The sequence below is a fragment of the Oreochromis aureus genome, linkage group 3 (assembly GCF_013358895.1).
Source record: "Oreochromis aureus strain Israel breed Guangdong linkage group 3, ZZ_aureus, whole genome shotgun sequence".
Taxonomy (NCBI): Eukaryota; Metazoa; Chordata; class Actinopteri; order Cichliformes; family Cichlidae; genus Oreochromis; species Oreochromis aureus.
This window is the reverse complement of record NC_052944.1, coordinates 117663062-117688878: the sequence shown is the minus strand read 5'-3', so window position 1 is coordinate 117688878 and position 25817 is coordinate 117663062. Positions and strand designations below refer to the sequence as shown.

The window sequence follows — 25817 nt, the reverse complement described above, 5'->3', positions numbered from 1 at the left end:
TTTATATATGTTTATATATAAATATAAAGTGGCCCCTAGAGACAAAGCACGTACAAACTCCAAAACACATTTCTAGCTTTAACTGAACTTCCAAAACAGAGCTACCTAGATCACTTAAATTACACAATTGGAACTATTTTAATTATATGGAAATTATAATAATTTCCAATTATTTTAATAATTGGAATTATTGTTTGTGTATTTATACACAAGCACTCATATATATTCAAATCATTTTTAAAAATGTGTAGCCACTAGGTAACAAAAGCTCAACACTGCACCTAGCATCCTAGAGCACTTCTTTTGTGTTTGGTACATTCTTCGGGGTTTGTACGTGCTTCGGGGTTTGTATGCGTTTTGGAGTTTTCGTTTTAAATTTCAATAGAACAGTGGTAGTATAATGTCCTCATAAGTGGATATCAGGTCCTTGTAGAGCTAAATTTAGTATTTTGGTCTAGATAATGCAAAATGTGATGTCCACATATGTGGACGCCAGGTCCAAGGAGGTTAAGCAAAACAAAAAATTCATGTCAGTCAAACTTCACTCAATTCATTCCTCTTGCTTCCTCCACTTCTGTATCACTGATTCATTAATGTTGAATTCTCTCGCAGCTGCTCTATTCCCATGTTGTTGCAGTATATTAATGACTAACCTCGTATTGTGGATGGATTATCTCAGTTGTTCTCCTGACTGAAGTTTGGTCCGTTTACAGCATCCTGCCATGCGATTGCATTTGTCCCTAACCATCAGGAACCCTCACATTAACTGCTATCGAGTGGAAAAAATTAGCGTTCATCCTCCAGCTTCACTGTGTTTATGTTATGCTAACATAGCTGTGTCGCTAGCGGTCACGTAGCACATCATTATATACCAGCTAGCCCAACTTCAGTGACCCTACTGTCTTCATTTATATTGGAAGTGATAGCAGGCTGTACGTTTGAATTTTTCAGAAATCTCTCAGTCATAACATGCTGCATCATGTTTAGGTGGAAACCAGCGAGCTAACTTCCTGCTAATTCTAACTCCATTAAATGTAATAAATTCTGTTTTTATGGATGTAAGAATTAATGATGATGAGAGGTGGAAAGAAAATCCTCCAAATGACTCATTTGTATTCAAATGTCAAAGTAACTTTTCATATGTTGCTCTCCTACACGCAACCATAAAGTTTAATTTCATAAAAATCAAAGTTTGAGTTCATATTCACTGCAGTGAGAGAAAACGGTTTACCTTAGAACAATACCTACATGTTGGTTTGTGCAAAATTGTTCATTTGTTGTGTTACAGTAAAATACAGATATACTGAAAACATCTGTAACATGTGCACTCTGACCAAAATCAATTTAAAAAAAAAAAACAAAAAAAAAAACAGAGGACAAAAGTTTTATTTAGTATTAATAAATACACAAAACTTCTGTGCAAATCAAATGCATATGAAACTTAAAAGTGATTCCCCCAAAAAAGGCCTAAAGCAAGTTTTTTTTAATGTCACAGCAGTCTGACTTAGGCTATGTCCACACGTACCCGGGTATTTTTGAAAACGCAGATTTTTCTATGCGTTTGCACCTTTTCGTCCACACGTAAACGCCTTCTGGTCACTGAAAACGGAGATTTCTAAAACTCCGGCCAGGGTGGATATTTTCTAAAACTCCGTTTTGCATTTACGTGTGGACGAGAAAACGGAGAAAACGCAGCGTCAAAGGTGTGCGCCTTTTTGACGTCACACTGTGCGCCACGTTGTTGTTTCGGTGAAATGAATTTCTACAATACTGTTACTGTTAATTGTACTCTCTGCAGTGTTTAAATGCTTACATATACATGCACAGTTACTGTCCCTCCACACATACGACTCGGTTCTGCTTCTATGCCCCAGCTTTGTTTACTATTTCCTACCGAGGCTTCTAGACTTCTGATTGGCCAACATTTCTACACGGTTAGGAATATATCGCCACCTGCTGCTTTGGCATGCTCCTAGCAGCGTTTTCCTTCATTTCTGCCTTTACGTGTGGACGGGATTATTTTTTAAAACGAAAACGTTTAAATCTCCGTTTTCAAAAATACCCGTGTATGTGGGGACATTATGGAACGCCAGGACTGCCATAATGAATTACTTAAATACACCATTAAATAATTAATTAAATGTGGCAATAATTAATTAAAATTGGAATTAATTAATTAAATACATAGTTATGACACATATAATTAATTAATTATTGCCACATTTAATTAATTATTTATGTATTTCACATTTTAATTAATTATTGACACATTTAATTATTTATTTAATGATATATTTATTTATTTCATTTTGGCAGTCCTGGCGCCTGGCTCTCACCATGAATTAATTTTATCTGTCAGCCTCACCCATCAAACCCAGGGGGCGGGGTTAACGCTGCCCATGCAGCTTCTCTAACATTTGATTGGTTGCCGTGCAAAGTAAGTCAAAACAGGTCGATCCTAGATAATCGATTGCTTCTGTAGACTTGAGGCAGTCAGGTGTCCCACAATGCATTTCAAATCACAGGCAGCAATGGTGGTGATGTAGTTTTAAAATACCCGCTTTTCTGTCACCAACTACACGCGAATGTCGCTACCGTAATCTTCACATGTCTGGTCAGGTTGTCAACATAGAACATGTTTGCAAAAGTGCTCAGATGTTTTCAGAGATTTCACTGCTCTGCTAACAGTCAGCATGCAGAGTGCACCGAGGGGGTTACGTCAACCGGTTTGTTTACATATTCCACTTTCCGTGTTCCACATGTTGCATTCGCATATTATCATTTTCACCGAACGATCGTCTCTTTCCGCCTGGTCTTGTGTCTCTGTGCTTCTGTAACATAAAGAACGAGCTGACATTTTTCTCACGAAACCAGCGATCAGCTCAGCAGGCCCTCAGTTTACCTGCATCCTCCTCCTCACCTGTCAGCTGTTTAACACCTGCTGCTAATTCAAGAAACACGCCCACGTTACCTGGTGATAGTCACAGTTTAACTGGGCAGTCGGTGCTCGATATAACGCAATGTCAGCGCATTTTTCTGCACAAGATAAGTAAAGTATAGTATTTTCCAGAGCACAGAGCTGCTGGAGCTATAGGCTATTTATAGGCAAACCCACTTTATCGGCGGCTGATGTCCAATCACCGCACACAGCTTTGAAACCTCACCTGAGTTTTACCTCTCAGTGGTTAAACACTGGACTTAATTCACTCAGGTTTTGTCTGTCGGGTCACGTTTACTTCGCTGTTTTATTTACAACTGAGCAAATCGGTTTGGCTGAGGCAGGCCCGGTCCTAACCAATCTGGCGCCCTAGGCAAGATTTTAGGTGGCGCCCCCCTACATCGGCAGTGTAGTGTATGTACTCACAAGAAACCGAATAGCTTTGTCTTTGACCTTTTTTTTTTTTTTTACTTAAAGAAAGCAAATTCACAATCAGAATAATTAACAAGATAAAAAAATATATGAATAAATAAATGAATACAAAAATAAAAATGAATATATGAAATACAATAAATTTTACATACATAAACACAATAAAACGTGTCAACAAGTTGGATAAAATAAATTAAAAATACAATATAAATAAGGCACTGCACAAAACAAGATATTAAATAAACCAGTATGACTTTAACAACTATATTACAAAAAGGGGATCCTACAGAGTTCTCTAGTTGTGCTTTTTAATACTGCATTAAGTAGAATGACTTACAAATTACTGTACACCACCCCCTCATCAACCTCACATCACCTGCTACAGCCTTACTCTCCTAGTCTTTCTTGCAGCAAAGTCATCTACAACATCATCATATGACAACTGATTTGAGACCACATGATTTATGCTTATGATGGAAAGTCCACTGAGACGTTCTTGCATCATAGTAGATCTCAGGTAGGTTTTAATGAGTTTGAGCTTAGAGAAGCTTCTTTCAGCAGCAGCCACTGTAACAGGAAGAGTGGCAAAGATTCTCAGAGCAACCCACATGTTGGGGTAAATTTCTGCCAGCTTCTTCTCATGCAGGAAGGTCAAGAGTTCCATGTTTGTCATGTTCTTTGATGGCAATGGTGGGAAATTCTGCATTTCCATTGCAAGTTCTGTGCCATTAATGTCCGGCTGGCTGTCATGGGTCAGAGTAGTACTCAGTGTTTGGCACTGCTGTAGCAGCTCTTCTTTTTGTAAGTTGTGGAAATTGAGGAGTACTCCAAACTTGTGCTGCTGAGGTGGAGGCAACAGGAACACCACTTGATGCTGCTGCAAAACTGGTGGGTTGTGCTGCTGAGGTGGAGGCAGCAGGAAGACCGCTTGATGCTGCTGCATCACTGCTGGGTTGTGCTGCTGAGGTGGAGGCAACAGGAAGACCGCTTGATGCTGCTGCATCACTGCTGGGTTGTGCTGCTGAGGTGGAGGCAACAGGAACACCGCTTGATGCTGCTGCAAAACTGGTGGGTTGTGCTGCTGAGGTGGAGGCAACAGGAAGACCGCTTGATGCTGCTGCATCATGGCTGGGTTGTGCTGCTGATGCTGCATCACTGGTGGGTTGTGCTGCTGAAGTGGAGGCAGCAGCGGTAGATGTGGTAGATGGCCCAGGGTGGGATTTAGAAACTTCAACAGTGCATCTGAAGAGAGGAGTATGTGACACCACTGAGTATTAAAGTCTAATAATAAAACATATGATTCCAGGAATAAAATGAAATGATATAATATAAATGAAAAACCAAAGAGATATATGTATGATGTTAACTGATATGCAAATTAGATTAGATTCAATTTATTGTCATCATTACAGTGAAATGCTGAATAGCAGAATGCAAAGTAACAGTATAATATCATATGAGAATGTTATGTTATGATTATCTTTGACCGAATCACAGCAGTGCTCATATTAAAAACAGCATTCCCTCTCATGTGATATTGCTTAATTAACATTAATGATGTGCACTTTAACAACTAGGCTTACAACTATAATATATACAGGGTGGAAAAGTGACTATTACCTGCAGGGTAAACGTTAGCTAACCAGAAGGCAATAACAATGTAAATAAAAAACACCTGCTTAAAAGATGAATACAAATGAGGAATGGTGGGAAAGGTGGGAGTACTGTAATTACCTAATGTTACATTATTATTTTCCATAACAATTTAGCCCCCTCCACAATATTAACTGACGTTAAAACAGTTAACTAGCTATTTATTGATTAGCAATTAGCGAATCATGTAACATTAGCTTAAAGCTAAAAATTTAGGTTACTATCACATTCAGACAAATAATTTCATGTAGGCTAACGTTACCTACCTCTGTCTTTTTCTCGTTTCTCCTCCTCTTCTTTTCTCTTTTTTCTTCCCTGGGCACCTGACAGTTTTGGCCGTTTTGACATCTTGTGTTGATTTTTTCATGTGGTGACGTCCAAAAGGAACCATGATACGGGAAGGGAGGGGGCGCACCGTGCGGGGAGGGGGGGGCGCTAATGTTGTAACAAATAATATTTCTATTAAATAAGCTTTACTTTGCATTTTAATTAACGTGGGATTATTTTTTGTATTTAGAAATAATAGTACCAACTTTTTTTTTTCAACATTTGTGGCACTGGCGTGGCGCCCCCTGATGGACGGCGCCCTTAGCATTTGCCTATACGGCCTATGCCACGGGCCGGCCCTGGGCTGAGGTTAAAGTTACGTTTCACAACTGCATAGTTTTACAGACCTTTAATGGTTCACTGGCACATGTGTTAGACTGAACTATTCGCTTTTCTTTATCTGGTGTGTTTTGGATTTAACAGTGAATTTTGAGATTAAACTGACTTTTAAAATGTTTTTATACAAAGAGGAAAGAGAAGGCGCATTTCCACCGAGAGGAGCAGAGTTTGCAACAGCATGTTCATCATGCAGACTGCAACCTGGACAGAAATATTATATCATCTGTTTTTTAATAGTTATTCAACTGTATTCTAAGCACCAGCGATCTGCTAGAATTTTTAGAGTTTACTTAACTAAAAATAAATGAGGTTAACATATAATTTGTGTGATTTCTCTCTCTCTCTCTCTCTCTCGCTCTCTCTTTTCTTTTTCGGTCATGTTATGTTTAACTGTAAAAGGTTTGTTACAAACTATGAAACACATCGTGCAGACTTCTGGATGTTAGAAGAAAACTAATACTGCTCATGAATGAGACTAAAGGCAGGAAGGTGTCCTTTAAAACTAAACATGTTAGTAGGACCTCCCTATTTATATCATAGTTTATGATATAGCACGTGTATTTCAGTAATAGCCTACTGATTTCAGTGCAGTGGTGAACAGTCACACAGCTCACATGGGCGTTATCTGTGATCCTCCTTAACTATATTTTATCCAAGTTAACTTCAGTTAACCATTCAGACAGTTCTTTTGCAATGAAAAACATAAACACCTATGCTGCGTAATGTTTACATTACAGCTGCTTATGCAGTAACCATGGTAACCACGGACTCTGGATCGACGGAGGTCAGACAACAATTTTACATGTATGATCTTAAAACAGGACACAGCCATTATCCGTCCTGGCCTCATATCAAATGTGAACGCAGACTGAGTCTATGTTGGACGTTTGTTTTATATCTAATCTTCCTCTCAAACATTTAAACAGCAGCGAGTCTGCAGCTGAGGGAAGACAAACTCAAATTGTCGGAACAGGTTCGATCGTGGATTCATTTGGTAATTTATTAAATGTATAACTGTTATTCTAATCTGCTGCTGAGTCTCTTACGCTGATGAAAATGCAGATAACACAGATCACGAGCACCTGTTTAACCAATCACTTTCATTCCACTTTGATCTGCGACAAACTGACGGTTCATCTCTGTTACAGTGTTGCGTTAGACTGCTATATTTTTGTGTTCTTCATGCTGTAGATTTCCACGTCTCTGGAATAGTTGGCAGTAATAAGGATGATTTTCTGTAAAATCATATTGATATGACCCGTGACATATTCGTAGATGACAGTTAGATAGTCAGCTGGGAAACTCTGGGTTAACTCAGAGAGCTGAAGATATCGTGGAGATGCTGACCTCGCTCCGTGGTGTACAGGGCCGTTTACCCTCATGATTAATATTCATGATAAAAATATTAGCCGAACATCATTAAGTCTGTATGTGTTTCATAGTGTCGAACAACCTTTGTACAGTTAAAGCCAGCAGTTAATACATGACGGAAACACCAACGTTTTCTCTTTTATACGTTTATACACAGGTCACGCTGATTACTGAACAGAAACCCAAAGATCAGCTGTTAATCGAATTTATTTGCTCTCTCTCCTCCTTAAACATGTTTTTAATGTTAGTTATAATTCAGAATTGGCGACTGAAACACGTAGGACACCTAAGAACATCAGGAAATAAAACCCCGATAAATATAACCTCAGTAAAATAAGTCCGTGTCAGCGGGGATTATTACAGCTGTGTACCGGGGCCTGCGCTTTGTCGGCGGTAACAACAGCTCGATTGCTTGCGAGGCAAGCGGGTCTATCCCACGCTTTGCCGTGAGACTGGGCAGACATCTCCGAAATCATCGAAGCACTTTTGCAAAGAGGCTGTATCTTGACAAACCGACCAGACACATGAAGATTAAACCACTACATTCTCGGCTAAAAAAATATTAAAACTGTATTTGGTGACACACAAACAGGGTTTTCAAAGTTCAGTTCTGCCGGTTGTTGTGGGCTATAAACAATGGCCACCAGGCCAAAGCAATGGTTTTGAGTCGATCAGCGTTAACCCCACCCTCTGAGTTTGATGGGTGAAGCTGACAGATAAAATTAATTCATGGTGAGAGCCAGGCGCCAGGACTGCCAAAATGAAATAAATAAATATATCATTAAATAATTAATTAAATGTGTCAATAATTAATTAAAATGTGAAATAAATAAATAATTAATTAAATGTGTCAATAATTAATTAATTACATGTGTCAATAATTAATTAAAATGTGAAATACATAAATAATTAAATGTGTCAATAATTAATTAATTACATGTGTCATAACTATTTATTTAATTAATTAATTCCAATTTTAATTAATTATTGCCACATTTAATTAATTATTTCATGGTGTATTTAAGTAATTCATTATGGCAGTCCTGGCGTTCCATACAATCAAAGCTAGGTCTGTTTTAAACAACACCTTAAAAAGTCCTCTGACTCTCTCTCTAACACAAAAACCTTGAGGCTGAGAACTTAAAATTAACACTGTGGCAGACACATAAGCATCTTTAAATGATCTCAGTGATTGACAGCAAGCTGAAGGAAGACATCTGTGGTGGCTGAAACACCACCCAATACATATCCACAGACAACAGAATTGTTATTGTTTTGTAATTTCTAATTAGCTTTTATAAGTATTTCCGTTTCTCTTTTTTTTAATTCAGTTTAGTTTCAGTTAGTTTACAGAGTGTGTTTGCTTCTTGCAGTTTAAATTTTATTTTGCATTTATTATGTATTTAGGGTTTATGCCAGAGACTGGACTAATTTGATTAATCCAGATTTTATAATAAAAACTCAACTCTTATAAAGTAGTGACTCACAATCTTGTATCTTTTTTTTTTTTTAGCCAAAATAAAAAAACACTAATAGAACATTTCCTGTAAAATATTATTTAGTTTTGAATTTTCCAAAATCATTTAAATTATCAATAATTTAGATTTATTTGCATTATAACTTTTTATTTTTATTTTAGTTTTGAGTTTAGTTTTAGTGACCTGACTTTTCTGTGTACACTTCTTCCTGTTGGAGCGGAGCCAACAGTTTGTGACGCAGTCTTTTTAAGACCGACATGTTGAATCTATATCTAGCACACATCCGTAGAAAATACTAATTTAAAGTCCGCTCTCCGTCTCCTGTTGTTCCTGTTAATGTAAATACGCGGAGCTCAGCAGCTCTCCAGCCGAGCTCAGGCAGCATTCAGCCTGTTTAGTCTGATTCCCGGACGCACACAGTCACAGAAAATGGCAGACAGACTTTAATGGAGAGACCGGAAATAAAAACAGAACAAACAAAAACACAAAACACAGTTTGTTGTGTGAAGAAATCAAACATGAGTTGAACAAACAGTAAAGTTCCTAAAGACAAACTGTTAAAGGAGGAAACAAAGCAAACTTACAGTTTCTTCACACCAACAACAAGCTCCACTCCACACCTGGACACTAAACACCGACACACAGGTGAGCTGCTTCCTGGAAGGAGGCGGGACTACACCTCAAGTTGGACAGGTGGGAGGGGCTCAGCTGTGTGTGTGTGTGTTAGCTGTGTTCAAATATGCTGTCTGACTGCTCTGACTGAGTCTGACTCAGAGTAAAGTTCACATGCTGACGTGTGGAGACATGGGCTGTGTCCCAATCCAGCAACCACACGCTTCGGAGTATGCGCGCTACGCGTACGTAGTACGCGTATGAGGAAGTAGGAGAAGTGGGGAAGTGAGAGGCTTGTGAAATGGGACGGTCTAGCCTTCGTCGCGCTGCTCAGGTTGCCTAGCAACCATGATACTAACCGCGAGAAACGTTTCATACATCTTTGTGTGACAGAAATGAAGGAGAAAAATGTTTTGTTGGTCATTCATTTTTGTCATGACATCACTTTGATTAGTTGAGACCACAGGACTGTAAAACATGATAGTTGGGCTTCATTTCTGTACTGAACAGTCATTTCAAGATTAGCTAGTAAATAACAATCAGCTAATGTTGTTCATGAGACTAAAATCATCTCACTGTGGTAATGTAAATATAATATGGCCAACATATTTATTGTCAGATTATTATATATTTCAGCAGTGAGCTTGAACTCTGTTCAACAAAGATTAAAGTTGCAGTTATTTATATTTCCTATCACATTAAATCTTCACTCAAAGACAAGTATCTTTGACAGCATATATATAGATGTATTATACATAAGAGACAAATATTGTTCGTTTAATATGTTGGCATTATTACATTTGACTGCATGCTTACATAAGAGTAAAAAGAAAATGTACGAGCTGTGATAACTGTTTCTGATAGAATGAAGAGTAGACTGATAAATTAAATATTCCTTTATTGGGTGAGAAAATCAGACCATATCATAACTGCTTTAAGTCATACAGAATAGATATCAGAGCCTTAAACAGGCTGACTTCTGCTAAATGGGTCAAACTGGGCGGAAAGTATACAAACACATAACATCCTTAAAGCAAGGGCGTAGATTTGGTTTTGGCATTGGTGGGGACGGATGATTCAACCACCGAACCCTGCGCTGTTTCTTTTTTTTCCTTTTTGTCTTTGCTTCTGGATAAAAAAAAAGAGGAGAAATATACTTGCCTATATATACTATTCTACATGCTTTTAAACCATTTAAAATTATAATTCATAGTTTTATATGTGAATTATATAATGTTAAATTACTATTAAACAAATGACTGTAGTTTACTTCAGCCATATTCCATATAAATCATCATAAAAAAAAAATAAAAAGTAGCTTCAAATACAGTGATGACAATAAAAGAATATGACTTTAAGGACTTAACAACACTACTGCAGTTCTAGTACACCAACATGTCTTATACATTAGCACTAAGGGAACACTGAATGACCTGTTGGTTTTTGTCCATAACACTACTCATCTAAGATTACCACAAAGTAAAAGATCTCTCAGCAAAATTATGCAACATTTTAGGCACTATTGCCCCGATCAACTCAGTGAGCTGGGATGTTTTATTCTAAACATGAACTACTGGTGCCCCACACAACAACTCAATGTCCACTATGTGAAAGAGCCAAACACATGCCTTCTCCTCTCGTTAACTGAGATAAACTGCTGGCATATTTGTTTTACATCTATACTGTCCAGTCTCTCCTGGTGGACATGGCATACAGCAGCATTGTTTAATCTCATTTGAGTCATTGTTGACCTTAGCCATGTTTTTAGTCTTCTGAGAGCACTGAAGCTTCTTTCAGCCTCAGTATATGCGTTTTATCCTCAGATTAAAATTATTATTATGTGCTTGATGTGCCTCACCTTTGACCCTGGCTCCTCCCCTCTGACTGCACTAGGACATACTGCTACCTGATAAAATAACACATTGATTTGTGCCATATAAAAAGTGAGACATGTCAATTCAGATTCTTTGTCAAATATACACTAATGAATCAATTTACATCAGCAGCCCAACAATTGTCATGATAATAAATACTAGTTAATCTATAGCACCACATCATCAGTCAGTCACCTGTGACCTCGCCTCTTCACCTCTGAGCTACAACATGGCAGAGCTGCCTCTGTCACCTGATAATTAACAGTGAGACATTCCAAATACATGCAGTCACACATGTGCTTCAAATACAGTCATGAACCACCAGGTCATCATACAATTTCACCTGTGATCTTGTGTCACCATTACTCTCTGAGGTTTGTGTTGGTTCTTCTGTCACCTGACAAATAGGACATACATGACAATAAGAATAAAATGGGTAGCTGCTTCAGTGTTTCTGTCAGTTTGTGCAGATCTTGACTCATCAGTAATGTTTGTAGGGTGAGTTACATTTTTAAAACAATTTGTGCAAACTGCACTACAAGGTGGAATATTTGCAAAATCATGACTACCTCATGATATTTTGTCTCAAAAATGAACCCTATGAATATGTCAGTACCACTAGGATGAAATTATTGTGTCACCAACATTTTAACGTTAGACATATAATTTTAACAGCCTCTGTAAACTAATATCCTGGCTTACTCGAGGCTGCCGTTTTCTCTGACAGTTTCAATCAAAATTAGAAATGCTGCTCTGAGACTGAGATAACTAATAGTGCTGCCTGTTGTGCATTTAGTTTCCAAAACACGTTATTCATGGTTACATACAATTTTGGACTGATGTGGGCCAAAGCCTAGCATAGCCTGTAACGTTATTATGACGGACACATTTTATGAGTGAGCTTGTCTTTAAGTGACTTACAGGTTTCTTTGACAAATACTTTCTTATATCCAGGTTCTTCCTTTTTGCCCCATCCTCCTCTCCTCCTTGCAGCGCAGGTTTGCCGCTGCTAAAATTAAACAGAGCTCCCTGAAAGGCACAGCCAATCACACTGGTCATATTTGTCACATGAGGTAGGACTCCAGTAGAGAACGTAATTTAACTCTTTCTGCACCGCTGGGCGAATGAGACGTTGACAGATCGTTTTTTTCTTTCTATCGGGTTTGTTTTTCTTTACTCGAACAGATCAAATTATTGGTGGGGACAATTCAATAATCGCTGGATATTGATGGGGACATGTCCCTTCCGTCTATGCCAAATCTACGCCCTTAATTTAAACCATTTCTGATGTGACTTCATACCAGACACACGATGACAAACAGCTTTACTTTAACGTTACATTTATAATTTGGTTTCTCTCAGGAGATTCCAAACTACAACACAAATACCCAGAGCACAGAGCCTGAAACACCGAGACTAACGGAAAGTGTTTTTTTCTCCTTTTTTTTTCTTTTAAAAACAGCGACAGCAGAGCGAGCAGAGAAAGAAACGACAGACCAAATATTCACAGCATGAAAAAAACCTTAAGGAAAAAATTAAAATGTTGATAAATCTGTTTATCTGTAAGACAAAACTTGGCTCAGTTTGTGGAAAGCTGCATGAAGCTGGCAGCGTAACATTTGTCTCAAAACTACACGTGTGATGGAGCCAGATGTTTTAGATATTTGTGCCCACAGGAAGGTTTTTGATTGGTGAAGCTGAACTTAATAAACTGAGTATAAACGATGAGGATCTGCAGCTGTGCAGCGCTGACGTCAGTGTGCGAAGCTGCATGAAGGAGTTTCTCGCTGTTCTCCAGAATAACTCAGTGACATAATGACGCTGCGGAGGATGTTCCTAATTATTCAGAGAGATTCCAAACCATTTAGTGAACCTCACGTTACACAGGTTTCTGATATGACTTCATCCCAGATACACGATGACAAACAGCTTTAGTTTAACTTTAAATTTTTAATTTGGTCTCTTTCAGATTCAGATTCCTACACAAACCCTCAGAGCCTGAAACACAGAGACTAACTGAAAAACGTGTTTTGTCTTAAAAACAAAGCGACAGCAGAGCGAGCAGAGAAAGAAACGACAGACCAAATATTCACAGCATGTTTCCTTTTTTCGGCAGAAACATGTTTCCACGTCACGTACAGCGGCCTCACTCAGAGCTCAGGGCGCGGTCAGCCTCTTGGTCCAGCTGTGAGTCCGTTACCGTGAATCAGAATAACTATCAGAACTGTGGAGCGGCTGATTTGTGCTGAACTAAGCTGCTCACAGCTGATGTTAGCCAGGAAAACATTACACACTGCTAACGTTACCTTAACACGGAGATCCACACGGAGACGATCAGCGTCAAAGTTCAGGAGAAAAACTTTGGGAAGGCAACACCAGGGAGGGGCTTGTGTGACAGAGGGTCCACAACCACAAACATTCTGACCAATCACAGCACTCCATTTCACTCCGCTTTTGTGACGTCCCCCCGATTTTCCACAGCAGTAAACTGCGTGTCAGTAACAGTCAGAGAGGATGCAGTGAACGCAGCACCTTTTCTCTTGAACGTAGAAAACACAGAATAGATTAGTTTGAGTGAATGAACAGCACATGTTTGTCTGCACAGACCATAATAATACTGACAGGCGGCTGTTTGTTCAGAGCTGATTTATTTCTGCTAATTTTCCTGTTTGAAACACAAACATCTGTCAACACTTTGTTTCAGCTCCACATTCATCCAAACATCCTCAGAGTTCTCTGCTGACAGTCAGACATCCATGATGAAGGTGATCATGGTCGAGTGTGAGGTACTAAACTTCTACTGTAACACTTTACCTTCATCTGATGTCAGTATGACCATCAGCAGGATTCTAATGCAGGACTTTTACTGCAGTAAATACTCTGAATACTACAGACAGGCTGATCCAACAGCAGCAATAACAGACTGTCGACTCTACGGTATGGAATACACATAATAAATCTTAAATCTTAGTTTACACTCATGAATCATGTTTTGCCCATTCATAGTTACAGTTTGTTGTGCTATTTAAACATCTGTGAAGCGTCCGACAGTTTAAAAGAGACATTGTGGCTCAATAGAAGCTCTGCGGTCACACTGTCAACATGCACAAGGGCAAGCTCACACATGACTGCTTCATCAACATGGAGCTCTGAGTGTTCATTAAAGGATCATTGTGTGAAAGAGGCTCTAACACAGCTGACTGCAGCCTTTAGCTGTGAGCACACAGTGTCTCACATTTACGTTCACTTTACTGTGAATGTAAATTAAATCCAGGTTGAAGACTCACCTGTTCTCAGCTGCATTTGAATAAAACACCAAATCCACACTTTTAAGCTTAAATTTCAAAACTTAAATTTCAACTTCTGATTTTATCTACTGTTTTTTAATAAATTTTAAACCATGCTTTTTATTTGTTGTTGTTGTTTTTTTTGTTTTTTAATGGGTTTTTAATGTCTACTGAACTCTAAATCAATATGAAGAAAATGCTCCTACTAATCTGCATATATGTTGATATCAAATCCTTTTCCAGCACATGGATAAATCTCTATAAATCTTTCAGTCTGATCAGAATGGGCACAGTGTTGTTATTGCAGCACTCCCTGATGTTTGAAAAGCTAAATGTCCATTTTAAAGTGCTCGTGTGTAGGATTGTGTTTCCTTCCTTTGTGCAGTTCTTACAGTAAACATGTTTGAATGTTTCCTGTTCCCCTGATGCTTCTTCCTGTTGGATAAAGTTGGTTTGAATAACATGTTCTTATAGGTTTCAATGAACTTCAAACTGGGATCCACTTACAAACTGTCTCATTTTATTGGAACGATCCATGTAAGAGCCAAAGTCAATGTTTATGTTTTGCTTATTGGTTATGGTGGCACAGGTGTAGAGCTTTACCTGCCTCTCAGCTGATGACATGTGGGTGTGGTCACAGTCTATTTACCTGAGGTCGGTGTTCGCAGCAGGTGTGTTGGGTGAGTGGTTTGTGGGCAACCTTTTCTGTTGACCGTCATTTTTTGGTACACCAGTTATTCCATGTGCTAGCTGTAAATTGATTGAAAGCGCAAACGTTTGTTTCTGTTTTGTTCTTAAAATAAATACGTAAACTACAAGTACGACTCATTATGGATTATTGGAGGCGCGTCACTATGGGGCGCCGTTTGTAAACTGAAACATGCCGAAATTAACGGCAACATTTTTCCACATTTAGCTCTAAATCTTACAAAAACATGTTTTTTCGAGTCATTTTTGACAACATTTAGTAAAATTTTAAATGTTAAATCTAAATGCTAAATGTTAAATCTAAATGTTAAATGTTAAATCTAAATGCTAAATGTTAAATCTAAATATTATATATAAATCTAAATGTTAAATGTTAAATCTAAATATTATATATAAATCTAAATGTTAAATGTTAAATCTAAATATTATATATAAATCTAAATGTTAAATGTTAAATCTAAATGTTAAATGTTAAATCTAAATGTTAAATGTTAAATCTAAATATTATATATAAATCTAAATGTTAAATGTTAAATCTAAATATTATATATAAATCTAAATGTTAAATGTTAAATCTAAATGTTAAATGTTAAATCTAAATATTATATATAAATCTAAATGTTAAATGTTAAATCTAAATGTTAAATGTTAAATCTAAATGTTACGGAAACTAAATATTTAGCTAATATGCAAATTTATTGTACGGGTCAACGGAAATACCAAAATAAAGCTTCAAGAAAACCTCCCGCTAAAGTGTGCCGGTCGTGGTCAGGTTGTGTGTCTGCGCTCCTCTCACGGTCACTTTCGACTGCCATGAGCTGCTTCACCTGTTCCCTACCAGCATGTCCAGCGATTTAGCTGAAAACATTGGAAGAGCCGTTTTGTCGGCCATCCAACGATTCAGCGGTAGTGCACCCTCAACCTCACAAACGCCGCAGCACTTGGTAAGTTCATTGTATAGCATTTTGGACGGGTTGATAGCAGTGTTAGCAAAACTAGCAAAGCTAAATTACTTAGCTAGTCCTCAATTATTTCATTTGGTAGGCAGCAGACAGAGATCGAACATCATACAACTCTATTTATTTATTTATTTGGTAGGTAACAGTCGTTCTTGATGTAAATGTTTCCTTAGGAATCCAGCAATGCACCTGGACCAAGTAGACCTGCCGTCTCCACTGGGATACCGTATCGCTCGGTAGGCCTTCTTACACATATCATTTAGCTGACTGGTTTTGTTTTTTCTTTAGTGTAATATGTCACCTTAAATTAAATCCTGTCAAAGTAATGATTCTGATTCTACATACATTTCATCTTCTTAGGGGTCCATCATTAGCAGTGTCACATCACCACCAACAACATTCACAAGTTTTACGTCATATTTTATTACTGTTTTTGCTGTGAAGTGTCTTTTGATTGCTCACTTTAATATTTAAAAAATATTGATAAAATATTACTCTCTAGCTAATCTGTCACAATATAATTGCCTCAAATTACCCATCTTTTGTTATAGAATTGTGCTAATTGAGATTATCTGTGCCGTGTTCTAGGATGGTTACCAAGGAAGGCTTCAGATTTCCAAAGAGGAATTGGAAAATGTTCTTTCCCTGAAAACATCTTTTACTGAAGCTGCATCTATCCTTTCCATCTCCAGGCCCACTCTGTATAAGTTACTGCAAGACTATAATATCTCAGTGTCAAAATTCAATGTAATCAGTGACCATGAGTTTGATCAGATAGTGTCCCAGATAAAAACTGAACATCCACATGTTGGAGAAGTGATGCTGATGGGTCATCTGCGTTCCAAAAACATAGTGGTTCAAAGATGGCGCGTAAGAGAGTCACTGCGGAGGGTGGACTCGGCTGGTGTTCTGTCCAGGAGAAGAACTGCAGTTGCTCGGCGAGTATATTCTGTGCCTCATCCAAATTTCATATGGCACATAGATGGAAATCACAAGCTGATTCGTTGGAAGTTTGTTGTTCATGGTGCAATAGATGGATACAGCAGGATGTTGATGTTTCTTCAGTGCTCCAGCAATAATCGAGCTGAGACTGTGAAAGCTCTCTTTACTGCAGCTGTTGGACAATTTGGCAGACCCCTGCATATCAGGACTGATCATGGAGGAGAGAACGCTCAGATTTGGGAGGAGATGCGAGCAAGCAGGGGTGAAAGCTCTGTCTTAATGGGAAGTTCTGTGCACAACCAGAGGATTGAGCGTTTCAACCGAGACTTAAACAATAACTGTAGCCGCATTTATGCACCTATATTTTATGAATTGGAATCACTTGGTATCCTAGACTTAGAAAATGCAACAGACCTATTTTGCCTTCATTATGTGTTTCTACCACGAATCAACCGCACTTTGAAGGAATTCAAAGCTGGATATAACAATCACTCTATTTCCACTGAAGGTAATAGAACTCCCATCCAGCTTTTGCCTCATGGAACTCATGTGTTTCATCGTCACAACCCAGAACTTTCTACAGCAGAGGTCTCCATACCCTCCTTGTCAAACTCTCAAAGTAGGTTTGTCCCATTAAATGACAGCGATTTGCAAGAGCTATATACAAGCATTCACCCTTTTGAAGAAGACAACAATAATGATAAAACATTGTTTCAACGAACACAGCAGTATATTTTTAACAAACTTGTAAATGTGTGACCTCAACCACAGGATACCAGTGATGTTCCAAAGAGTGATGACACTTAGTATTCTTAAATGCTGTACAGCAAATGTGTTTTTGTACTACTGCAGAAGCCCCTCCCTCTAGCAGTGATACCTCCTGCCACATAAGGACTCAAAGTTAATGACTGATAGTGACTCATAGGCTATTCAGAAGGCTACAACTACATTTGGTTTGTGGGTAAAAACAGTTATTCAGATTGCAGTAAAGCCATCAAATTCACATTGTAACAGTGTAATACAGTATAACAGTGAAAATTATCAACATGGAACAGTCAGTCTTTAAATCAAGTCACAAGATTATCTGCAGTATTGTGCTAATCATTGTAAAGTTGCAATAGTCTTAATAAATGTTGCTGTTAGATGTCTAAGTAATCCTGGCTTGTTCTACAAAGCATGTTTAGTATACTCTGTGCATGAACTGTTTTGAAATGTCCTTGTTTAAAAAAAGAAAAAGCTTAATAAAATTATTAATTGTATTACACCAGTGACTTTATTGATTTGTTGTTGAAAATACAGAGTTAGCATTTTTATAAATCTATTGAAACTTTGAAAATTATTACATTTCAACATTAAATGGAGTCAGAATTTATTTCAACTATCTTGTATGAAGCAAAGTTACTTGGAACTACAATTAATGAACAGGATTAGAGTTAACAAACCCACCATTTTAATTTCACTTTTTTGGAACATGTTTAGATGGTGCTGAATAAAGCTCCATTCATGAGTGCTACTAAGAAGCAGTAATGAAAAGCATCATCATCAGCCATTGTTGTTTCATTCACAAAAAGCTGAAGCTCATTTGCACATTTGTGTGCAATCGGGAGATGTTTGCTTTCATCGTGAATGAATGTTATTTTAGGAGCTGGTTGAAAACCTATGGCTGGAACCTTGCTGCTCCCGGTGGCAAAAGCCAAGATGTGACCAGGCCTCAAAGCCTTCACAAATGCCTCTTCATCCTTGGTAAGAGTCCTTTCTCCAAGTGCGTCTCTCAGCTCTTTATCTAAAAACAAAGAAAAACCCCCCGTTAACCTGGGGACACTAAAATAGTTAAAGCTTGAGCTAACAACTAAATGATGACTAATGTATTTATAAAAATACAGAGGTTCTGTCTTTGCTTTGCTTGTCAGTTGTAAGCTTTCATACATCTTTATTCCTGTTTTGTGTGTGCATGTGACATAAAAAGACAAAGTTTTACTTAGCGTCCTGAATTGTTTCATGGCCAGACTACATTATATGTGAATTTCTGCTTACTTTCGACACACTGGAGAAATTCCTGAAATTTGACCACCATCAGCTCCTCTCTAACTCTTCTGTTGCTCCCAAGGACAGAATAGCTTGGCCTGAGAACCCCAGCAATTAAACTGGCTGTCAGATCTTTGTCCTCCCCCGATAGGTCAAGCAGAACACGCAAACTGGGGTTCTCTCTCAGGAGTGATAAAATCTAGACAGAAAAGTTTAAATAATGGTTAAATTCCAGTTTTAAATACAAAAAGTAGCTCACTCTAAATGTTTATTATAAAATAATGACCAATTGATACAGAAAAAATATAAATCTCACTCCATAGTAGGACAAGCCATCAGTTAGTTGATCGAAACAGCTTTGCCGTTGCAGGACTGCAAGGTATAGAGCTGCATTTTTCACAAACAGATCTTTATTGGCCATGGTGACTGTGAGTGGAAGACCTTCAACTTGATATCGCCATGAGTCGCAGCAGCTGACTGCTTTCTCCAAATCATGTTGAGTTGTTGCATTTACAACCTAAATATTTAAGAACAACACTTTAAATGTTTGTTTTTTTTACCAGTGTACACAAATACTGCAGATGGTTCATTTTAATTGGACTCGAAACGTTTTGGTTTATTTGGCTGTATTTCACCAATAAAAATTTTTTTTAACAAAAGGAAACAAATTGAAAATATAATACATGGAATTGCCTCTAATAACCAAAAGTGTATTTATTATATATTATAAAAGAAGACCAGAAGACTTGTGAATATAGGAAATATTACAATATTCTTGTTATAATATTGCAATTCACCTTTTTCAGATTCTCTCTTAACTCAGGGTCACCTATATCATCCGGTGTTAGGTGTACTTGAAGAATGTCTCCTGACACAATGTAGTCTACTACATGTGGAGAGAAAAAGGCTGGTGCTTCTCCACCTTGCACTATTATCGTGGACAACATCCTGCCAATGGTTCGATATACTCCATTTTGCAAGTGTAGGATGTTAAATTTCAGTGTGCATCCATTTGGTGTAGCTGAAAATAACACACAAAAAAAAATATATTCTGTGCAGACGCCAACTGATATCTTGAGATTGACAGACAAAATGTATTACTTTTTTTTTGTACTGTTTCAGACACACAGAAGATAACATAACAGATTTATTATCTGTAGTCATTTATTAACTTGTTAATGTTCTGTCAAACAATGTTCAGATCAGGTGGTTGTTGCGTTTGTAACATTATAAAAACGAGTGTCGTCAACAAGCCTTTAGGCCTTGAGTAAGTAAGTTAGTTAGTTTGTCTATGAAATCATATTACCTTCAAAAGCACCACTGTCCTGAAAGATGGCCTTCACCAGTAAACGGAAAAACTCCCGCCTTGGCCCCCCAAGGTCAGCAGCATCTTCCTCTGTATCATGTTCATCGCTTGCAAATGTGACATAAAGCATCTCACAGCTTTCTGCAAACTTGGGTCTCTTGAACTGACGCAAAGCAGTCGACCACACATTGGCTCGACTGATATGGAGTTGTCTTGTTCCTGGTGTAATGACTTTCTCACTATGAGCTCTAAGAAGACCTTCAATTTCTTCTTTGCTGAGCTTCTTAAAAGACCTATATAAAAAAGGGACAATGACAAACAGATCTTGGGGAAAAATGGAAATTTGCTGTACATTTGACTCAAGTGCACAGAGTTACAGATAATTATGTTGTGATAGTCCATATTAAATTAGTCAGAAATGAGCAATTACCTTTGTAATTGTGTAACTTCAAAAAAATGATGCAAGTAAAGATGCAAATAAGATATTCAATTATCAAAGGTTACTTTCAAATCTTACCTTGAAATATGAACTTCACTTTGTCTATCAGACTCTTCTAGGAGGCTACGCTGAATTGCCTCTTCAAGAGCTTCATCTTCCTCCAGAAAAATAGGGCTAAGTAGACAAGAGATATTAGAAATCATAAAACATGTCAGCCTTGAAGAATTTCTGACACTACATCATTAAAAAAAAAATTAAATGTAAATCCTAAAGTTGCAGTCATTCAGCAAAAAAACAAAACAAAAAAACCCCAAACATGCAAATTGGAAACCTGCATCGAAACAATATCCTAAACAACATCTAAAATGAAGGATGTCTTTAACCCCTAGACAACAGCTTACACAAATTCTGCCACATTATATGGAAACATCTGCTGTCCCTCTGCCTGTCCCTCATTTTCACTCTCCTGAATGCAGCCCTCTGTTTCCTGATGCTTGGCCTCACTTTCACCTGGTGTTGTAGGCAACGCATGATGCACTGAACAAAGGAAAGAAGGTCAGCATGACTTGCTTCATAATGTTAACAGAGCCTTTGTATATCCTTATATTAGTTCAAGTGAAAGTTGGGCACATATTCCTCCTTGGCTGTAATCACCTGTGATAATCCGTAAACATTAAAATCTGACAAATTAATGATGCTCTCATCAAACAAACCTCCCAGGAATTATTACTCACTGCAGTAACAAAATCTAACTGGTCATTGAGCTTAGAACATAACTAGGTTTTCATTCACGCCACATACCTCGTCTTCTCCAGCAGACTGGACTTTCAAAGTCACTATCAGACAGCTCTTCTGGTTCCTCCTGAGGAAAAAAAGCATGTTCTACATAAAATCAAATACAGTTGCACCAAATCACTGGTAACACAGAGGCACATGGCTGCACTAAAAACTGTTTACACCTGCTAAAAGTGCAATATTAATTAATACAATTAATAAAATTATGTTAAGGGAACAGACTAACTTTTTAGACAATAAATATTTCTGCACTGCAATATAAAATGTTTACCTGTGCAGGTTTTTGTATCCCTGCCATTATATAGAGGCAGGTGGATGAACAAATCGAGCCAACTTCTTGGCCACCCCAAAGAAAACTGCTAGAAACATTTGGTTTCATTAGTCGTTTACATCCTCTAATTGTACTCAAATACTCAAAAGGGAATGTCTGGCCAGTTGACAGTGCAAATGTTCTTCTGAAAATTGCTGCCATTTCTTCTCTATGTTGTGCTTCAGACCAGTCAGATGTAAAGGAGATCTTCCCAATAAGGCCATCTTGTGCTAGTTTTGCTCTTGAATCTCCTCTCGGTATGAGAAACGTTGATGCTGAAGACAAGGGCAAGCACACAACATCTTTTGTATAGTGTTTGCAGGTCTTGTTTTTTCACAAAATGTGCGCGTAGCATGAGCTTGAGGAACTGATGGAAGAGGAACCTGAAATGAATTCAAACACAGATACAGATAGACATCTATGCATTACAATACATCCGTAAGGTTTCTGTTATCTGTTCATTAAAAAACAAAACAAACTGTAGACTCAGACCATCTTACTATTGTCTACCCATTACACAGAAAACTGAACCTTTTGTATCTTGTAGATTAGCATTTGGTGACTGTTGGTCAAGTTGGTGATTCAGTCCCCAGGTGCTCTAATCTACAGCTCCCAATGGGTTTATCTGAGTATGACTGTGTGCGAATGTTGGACAGAAAAAGTGCTTGTATTAATCTGTGCCTGTGAATGGGTAAATGAGATGTGTTGTATAAAGTGCTTTGAGCACTCAATTAGAGTAGAAAAGGCCTGCAGTTAGGTCAATGTGTATTTGGACCCTAAGAAGTTTTGAAATGATAGCGTATAATATGAAATGATAGATGTTTTTATATCGTCATCTCGAACAGTCCTAATACAGAGGGTTTACTGCAAGGTGCAAGCCACTCATAAGCCTCAAGAATAGAAAGGCTAGAATGGACTTAACATTCTAGTGTTTTTACAAAAAAAAAAAAAACATCAAGTAAAAGCCAGCAAAATTTTGGAAAAACATTCTTTGGACAGATAAAACCAAGATCAACCTCTACCAGAATGATGGCAAGAAAAAAGTATGGAGAAGGTATGGAACGACTCATGATCCAAAGCATACCACATCATCTGTAAAACATGGCAGAGGCAGTGTGATGGTTTGGGCATGCATGGCTGCCAGTGGCACTGGTAGTGTTTACTGAATATGTGACACAGGACTGAAGCAGCTGAATGTGTTCAGAGACATACTTGTCTGCTTAAGTCCAGCTAAAAGTAGTCACAATGATTGGGTAGCATTTAATAATAAAGATGGAAGATGACCCAAAACATACAGTCAAAGCACCGCATGACTTTATTAAAGTAAAGAAATAGAATATTCTTGAATGGCCAAGTCAGTCACTGGATTTTAACCCAATTGAGCATACATTTCACTTGTTGAAGACTAAATTTAGGACAGAAAGGCCCACAAACAAACAGCAACTGAAAACCAATGCAGTAAAGGCCTGACAGAGCCTTAGTAAGGAGGAATGCCAGCATCTGGTGGTGTCCATGACTTCAAGACTTCAGGCTGTCATTGCCAACAAACGGTTTTGAATAAAGTAATAGAAATTATCATTTTATTTTCAGTTATTTAATTTGTCTAATTACCTTAGAGCCTCTGAAATGATAGGATTGTGTTTACAAATTACTTTTTTCCCCTCACATTTTTATGCAATCATTTCGTCCAGCCCAATGAATTAAAACTTAAAGTCTGCACTTCAACTGCATTGGAGTCGTTTCATTTTTAATTCATTCTGGTAATGTAATGAAGCAACATTAGAAAATGTGTCTGTATCAAAATATTTATGAACCTGACTGTATATCAAAACCAGTCAGCTAAATGATATGTGTAAGAAGGCCTACCGAGCGATGCGGTATCCCAGTGGAGACGGCAGGTCTACTTGGTCCAGGTGCATTGCTGGATTCCTAAGGAAACATTTACATCAAGAACGACTGTTACCTACCAAATAAATAAATAAATAGAGTTGTATGATGTTCGATCTCTGTCTGCTGCCTACCAAATGAAATAATTGAGGACTAGCTAAGTAATTTAGCTTTGCTAGTTTTGCTAACACTGCTATCAACCCGTCCAAAATGCTATACAATGAACTTACCAAGTGCTGCGGCGTTTGTGAGGTTGAGGGTGCACTACCGCTGAATCGTTGGATGGCCGACAAAACGGCTCTTCCAATGTTTTCAGCTAAATCGCTGGACATGCTGGTAGGGAACAGGTGAAGCAGCTCATGGCAGTCGAAAGTGACCGTGAGAGGAGCGCAGACACACAACCTGACCACGACCGGCACACTTTAGCGCGGGGAGGTTTTCTTGAAGCTTTTATTTTGGTATTTCCGTTGACCCGTAAATAAATTTGCATATTAGCTAAATATTTAGTTTCCGTAACATTTAGATTTAACATTTAACATTTAGATTTAACATTTAACATTTAGATTTATATATAATATTTAGATTTAACATTTAACATTTAGATTTAACATTTAACATTTAGATTTATATATAATATTTAGATTTAACATTTAACATTTAGATTTATATATAATATTTAGATTTAACATTTAACATTTAGATTTAACATTTAACATTTAGATTTAACATTTAACATTTAGATTTATATATAATATTTAGATTTATATATAATATTTAGATTTAACATTTAACATTTAGATTTATATATAATATTTAGATTTAACATTTAACATTTAGATTTATATATAATATTTAGATTTACCATTTAACATTTAGATTTAACATTTAACATTTAGATTTATATATAATATTTAGATTTAACATTTAACAATTAGATTTAACATTTAACATTTAGATTTATATATAATATTTAGATTTAACATTTAACATTTAGATTTAACATTTAACATTTAGATTTATATATAATATTTAGATTTAACATTTAACATTTAGATTTAACATTTAACATTTAGATTTAACATTTAACATTTAGATTTATATATAATATTTAGATTTAACATTTAACATTTAGATTTATATATAATATTTAGATTTAACATTTAACATTTAGATTTATATATAATATTTAGATTTAACATTTAACATTTAGATTTATATATAATATTTAGATTTACCATTTAGCATTTAGATTTAACATTTAACATTTAGATTTAACATTTAGCATTTAGATTTAACATTTAACATTTAGATTTAACATTTAGCATTTAGATTTAACATTTAAAATTTTACTAAATGTTGTCAAAAATGACTCGAAAAAACATGTTTTTGTAAGATTTAGAGCTAAATGTGGAAAAATGTTGCCGTTAATTTCGGCATGTTTCAGTTTACAAACGGCGCCCCATACGTCACAGGGACACAACCAACTCTGCCAGCCGCGGTTTTATTTATGGATGAAAGTCACAACATTTAGTCAACAGAAAAATTCCTGTCTTTTATCGCACGCATCAGAAAACAATGAAGAGGATTTTTGGATGTACGTTTTGGAGTCACGGAGCTTTCAGATGAGTGGACGCAGTTCTCAAATGAGTAATTGGAAACGGCACCGTCACACTGGCATGGTGGAATGCAGCGCAACAGACACTACAGAAGCGGTAGGACACGCAGCTTCAATCTGTGTATTATTGGATGTTTTGAACACAGTTTGCAAGTGTCACCGCTTGTCCATTGGGGACATTGGTTTAATCTGCGTTGTGTGCGTGCGTCTGCTTGATTTGGCAAGCTGGAGGACGCTGCTCTCGTTTTGACAGCCTGTAACGCTGCTGCACAATGGTGCACGGACGAAAAGTATTGGCTGTGATCTATCTTTGAAAGCTGTGGAATATAATGTTGTTTTGATGCATGTGAAAAGTGACGATGAGTGAAACAAAAGAAGCCGAACATGAACTGGAAGAAAAAAGATCTGCAAAACTGACGACTAAAGCGCTTGCTTTTAAAATGGAAACTTTGCAGAAAGAGCGAAAGTCCCATGTTAACAAGATTAAAGGGTTAACACGTGATATTAAAGAATTGATGAA

At 37.3% G+C, this 25817-nt stretch overlaps 1 protein-coding gene across 1 annotated transcript; it reads right to left on the bottom strand.

The window, feature by feature from the left end:
* Positions 1 to 18135: 18135 nt before the first annotated feature.
* On the bottom strand, positions 18136 to 21237 carry LOC120437943 (G2/M phase-specific E3 ubiquitin-protein ligase-like). Its single transcript, XM_039608460.1, has 7 exons — positions 21092 to 21237; positions 20769 to 20864; positions 20252 to 20544; positions 19743 to 19966; positions 19262 to 19462; positions 18955 to 19144; positions 18136 to 18703 (listed from the first exon to the last, which is right to left on the bottom strand). The coding sequence occupies exons 1-7, from the start codon at positions 21118 to 21120 to the stop codon at positions 18396 to 18398; spliced, it is 1341 nt and encodes a 446-aa protein (XP_039464394.1). The 5' UTR covers positions 21121 to 21237; the 3' UTR covers positions 18136 to 18395.
* Between the last annotated feature and the right edge of the window lie 4580 nt (positions 21238 to 25817).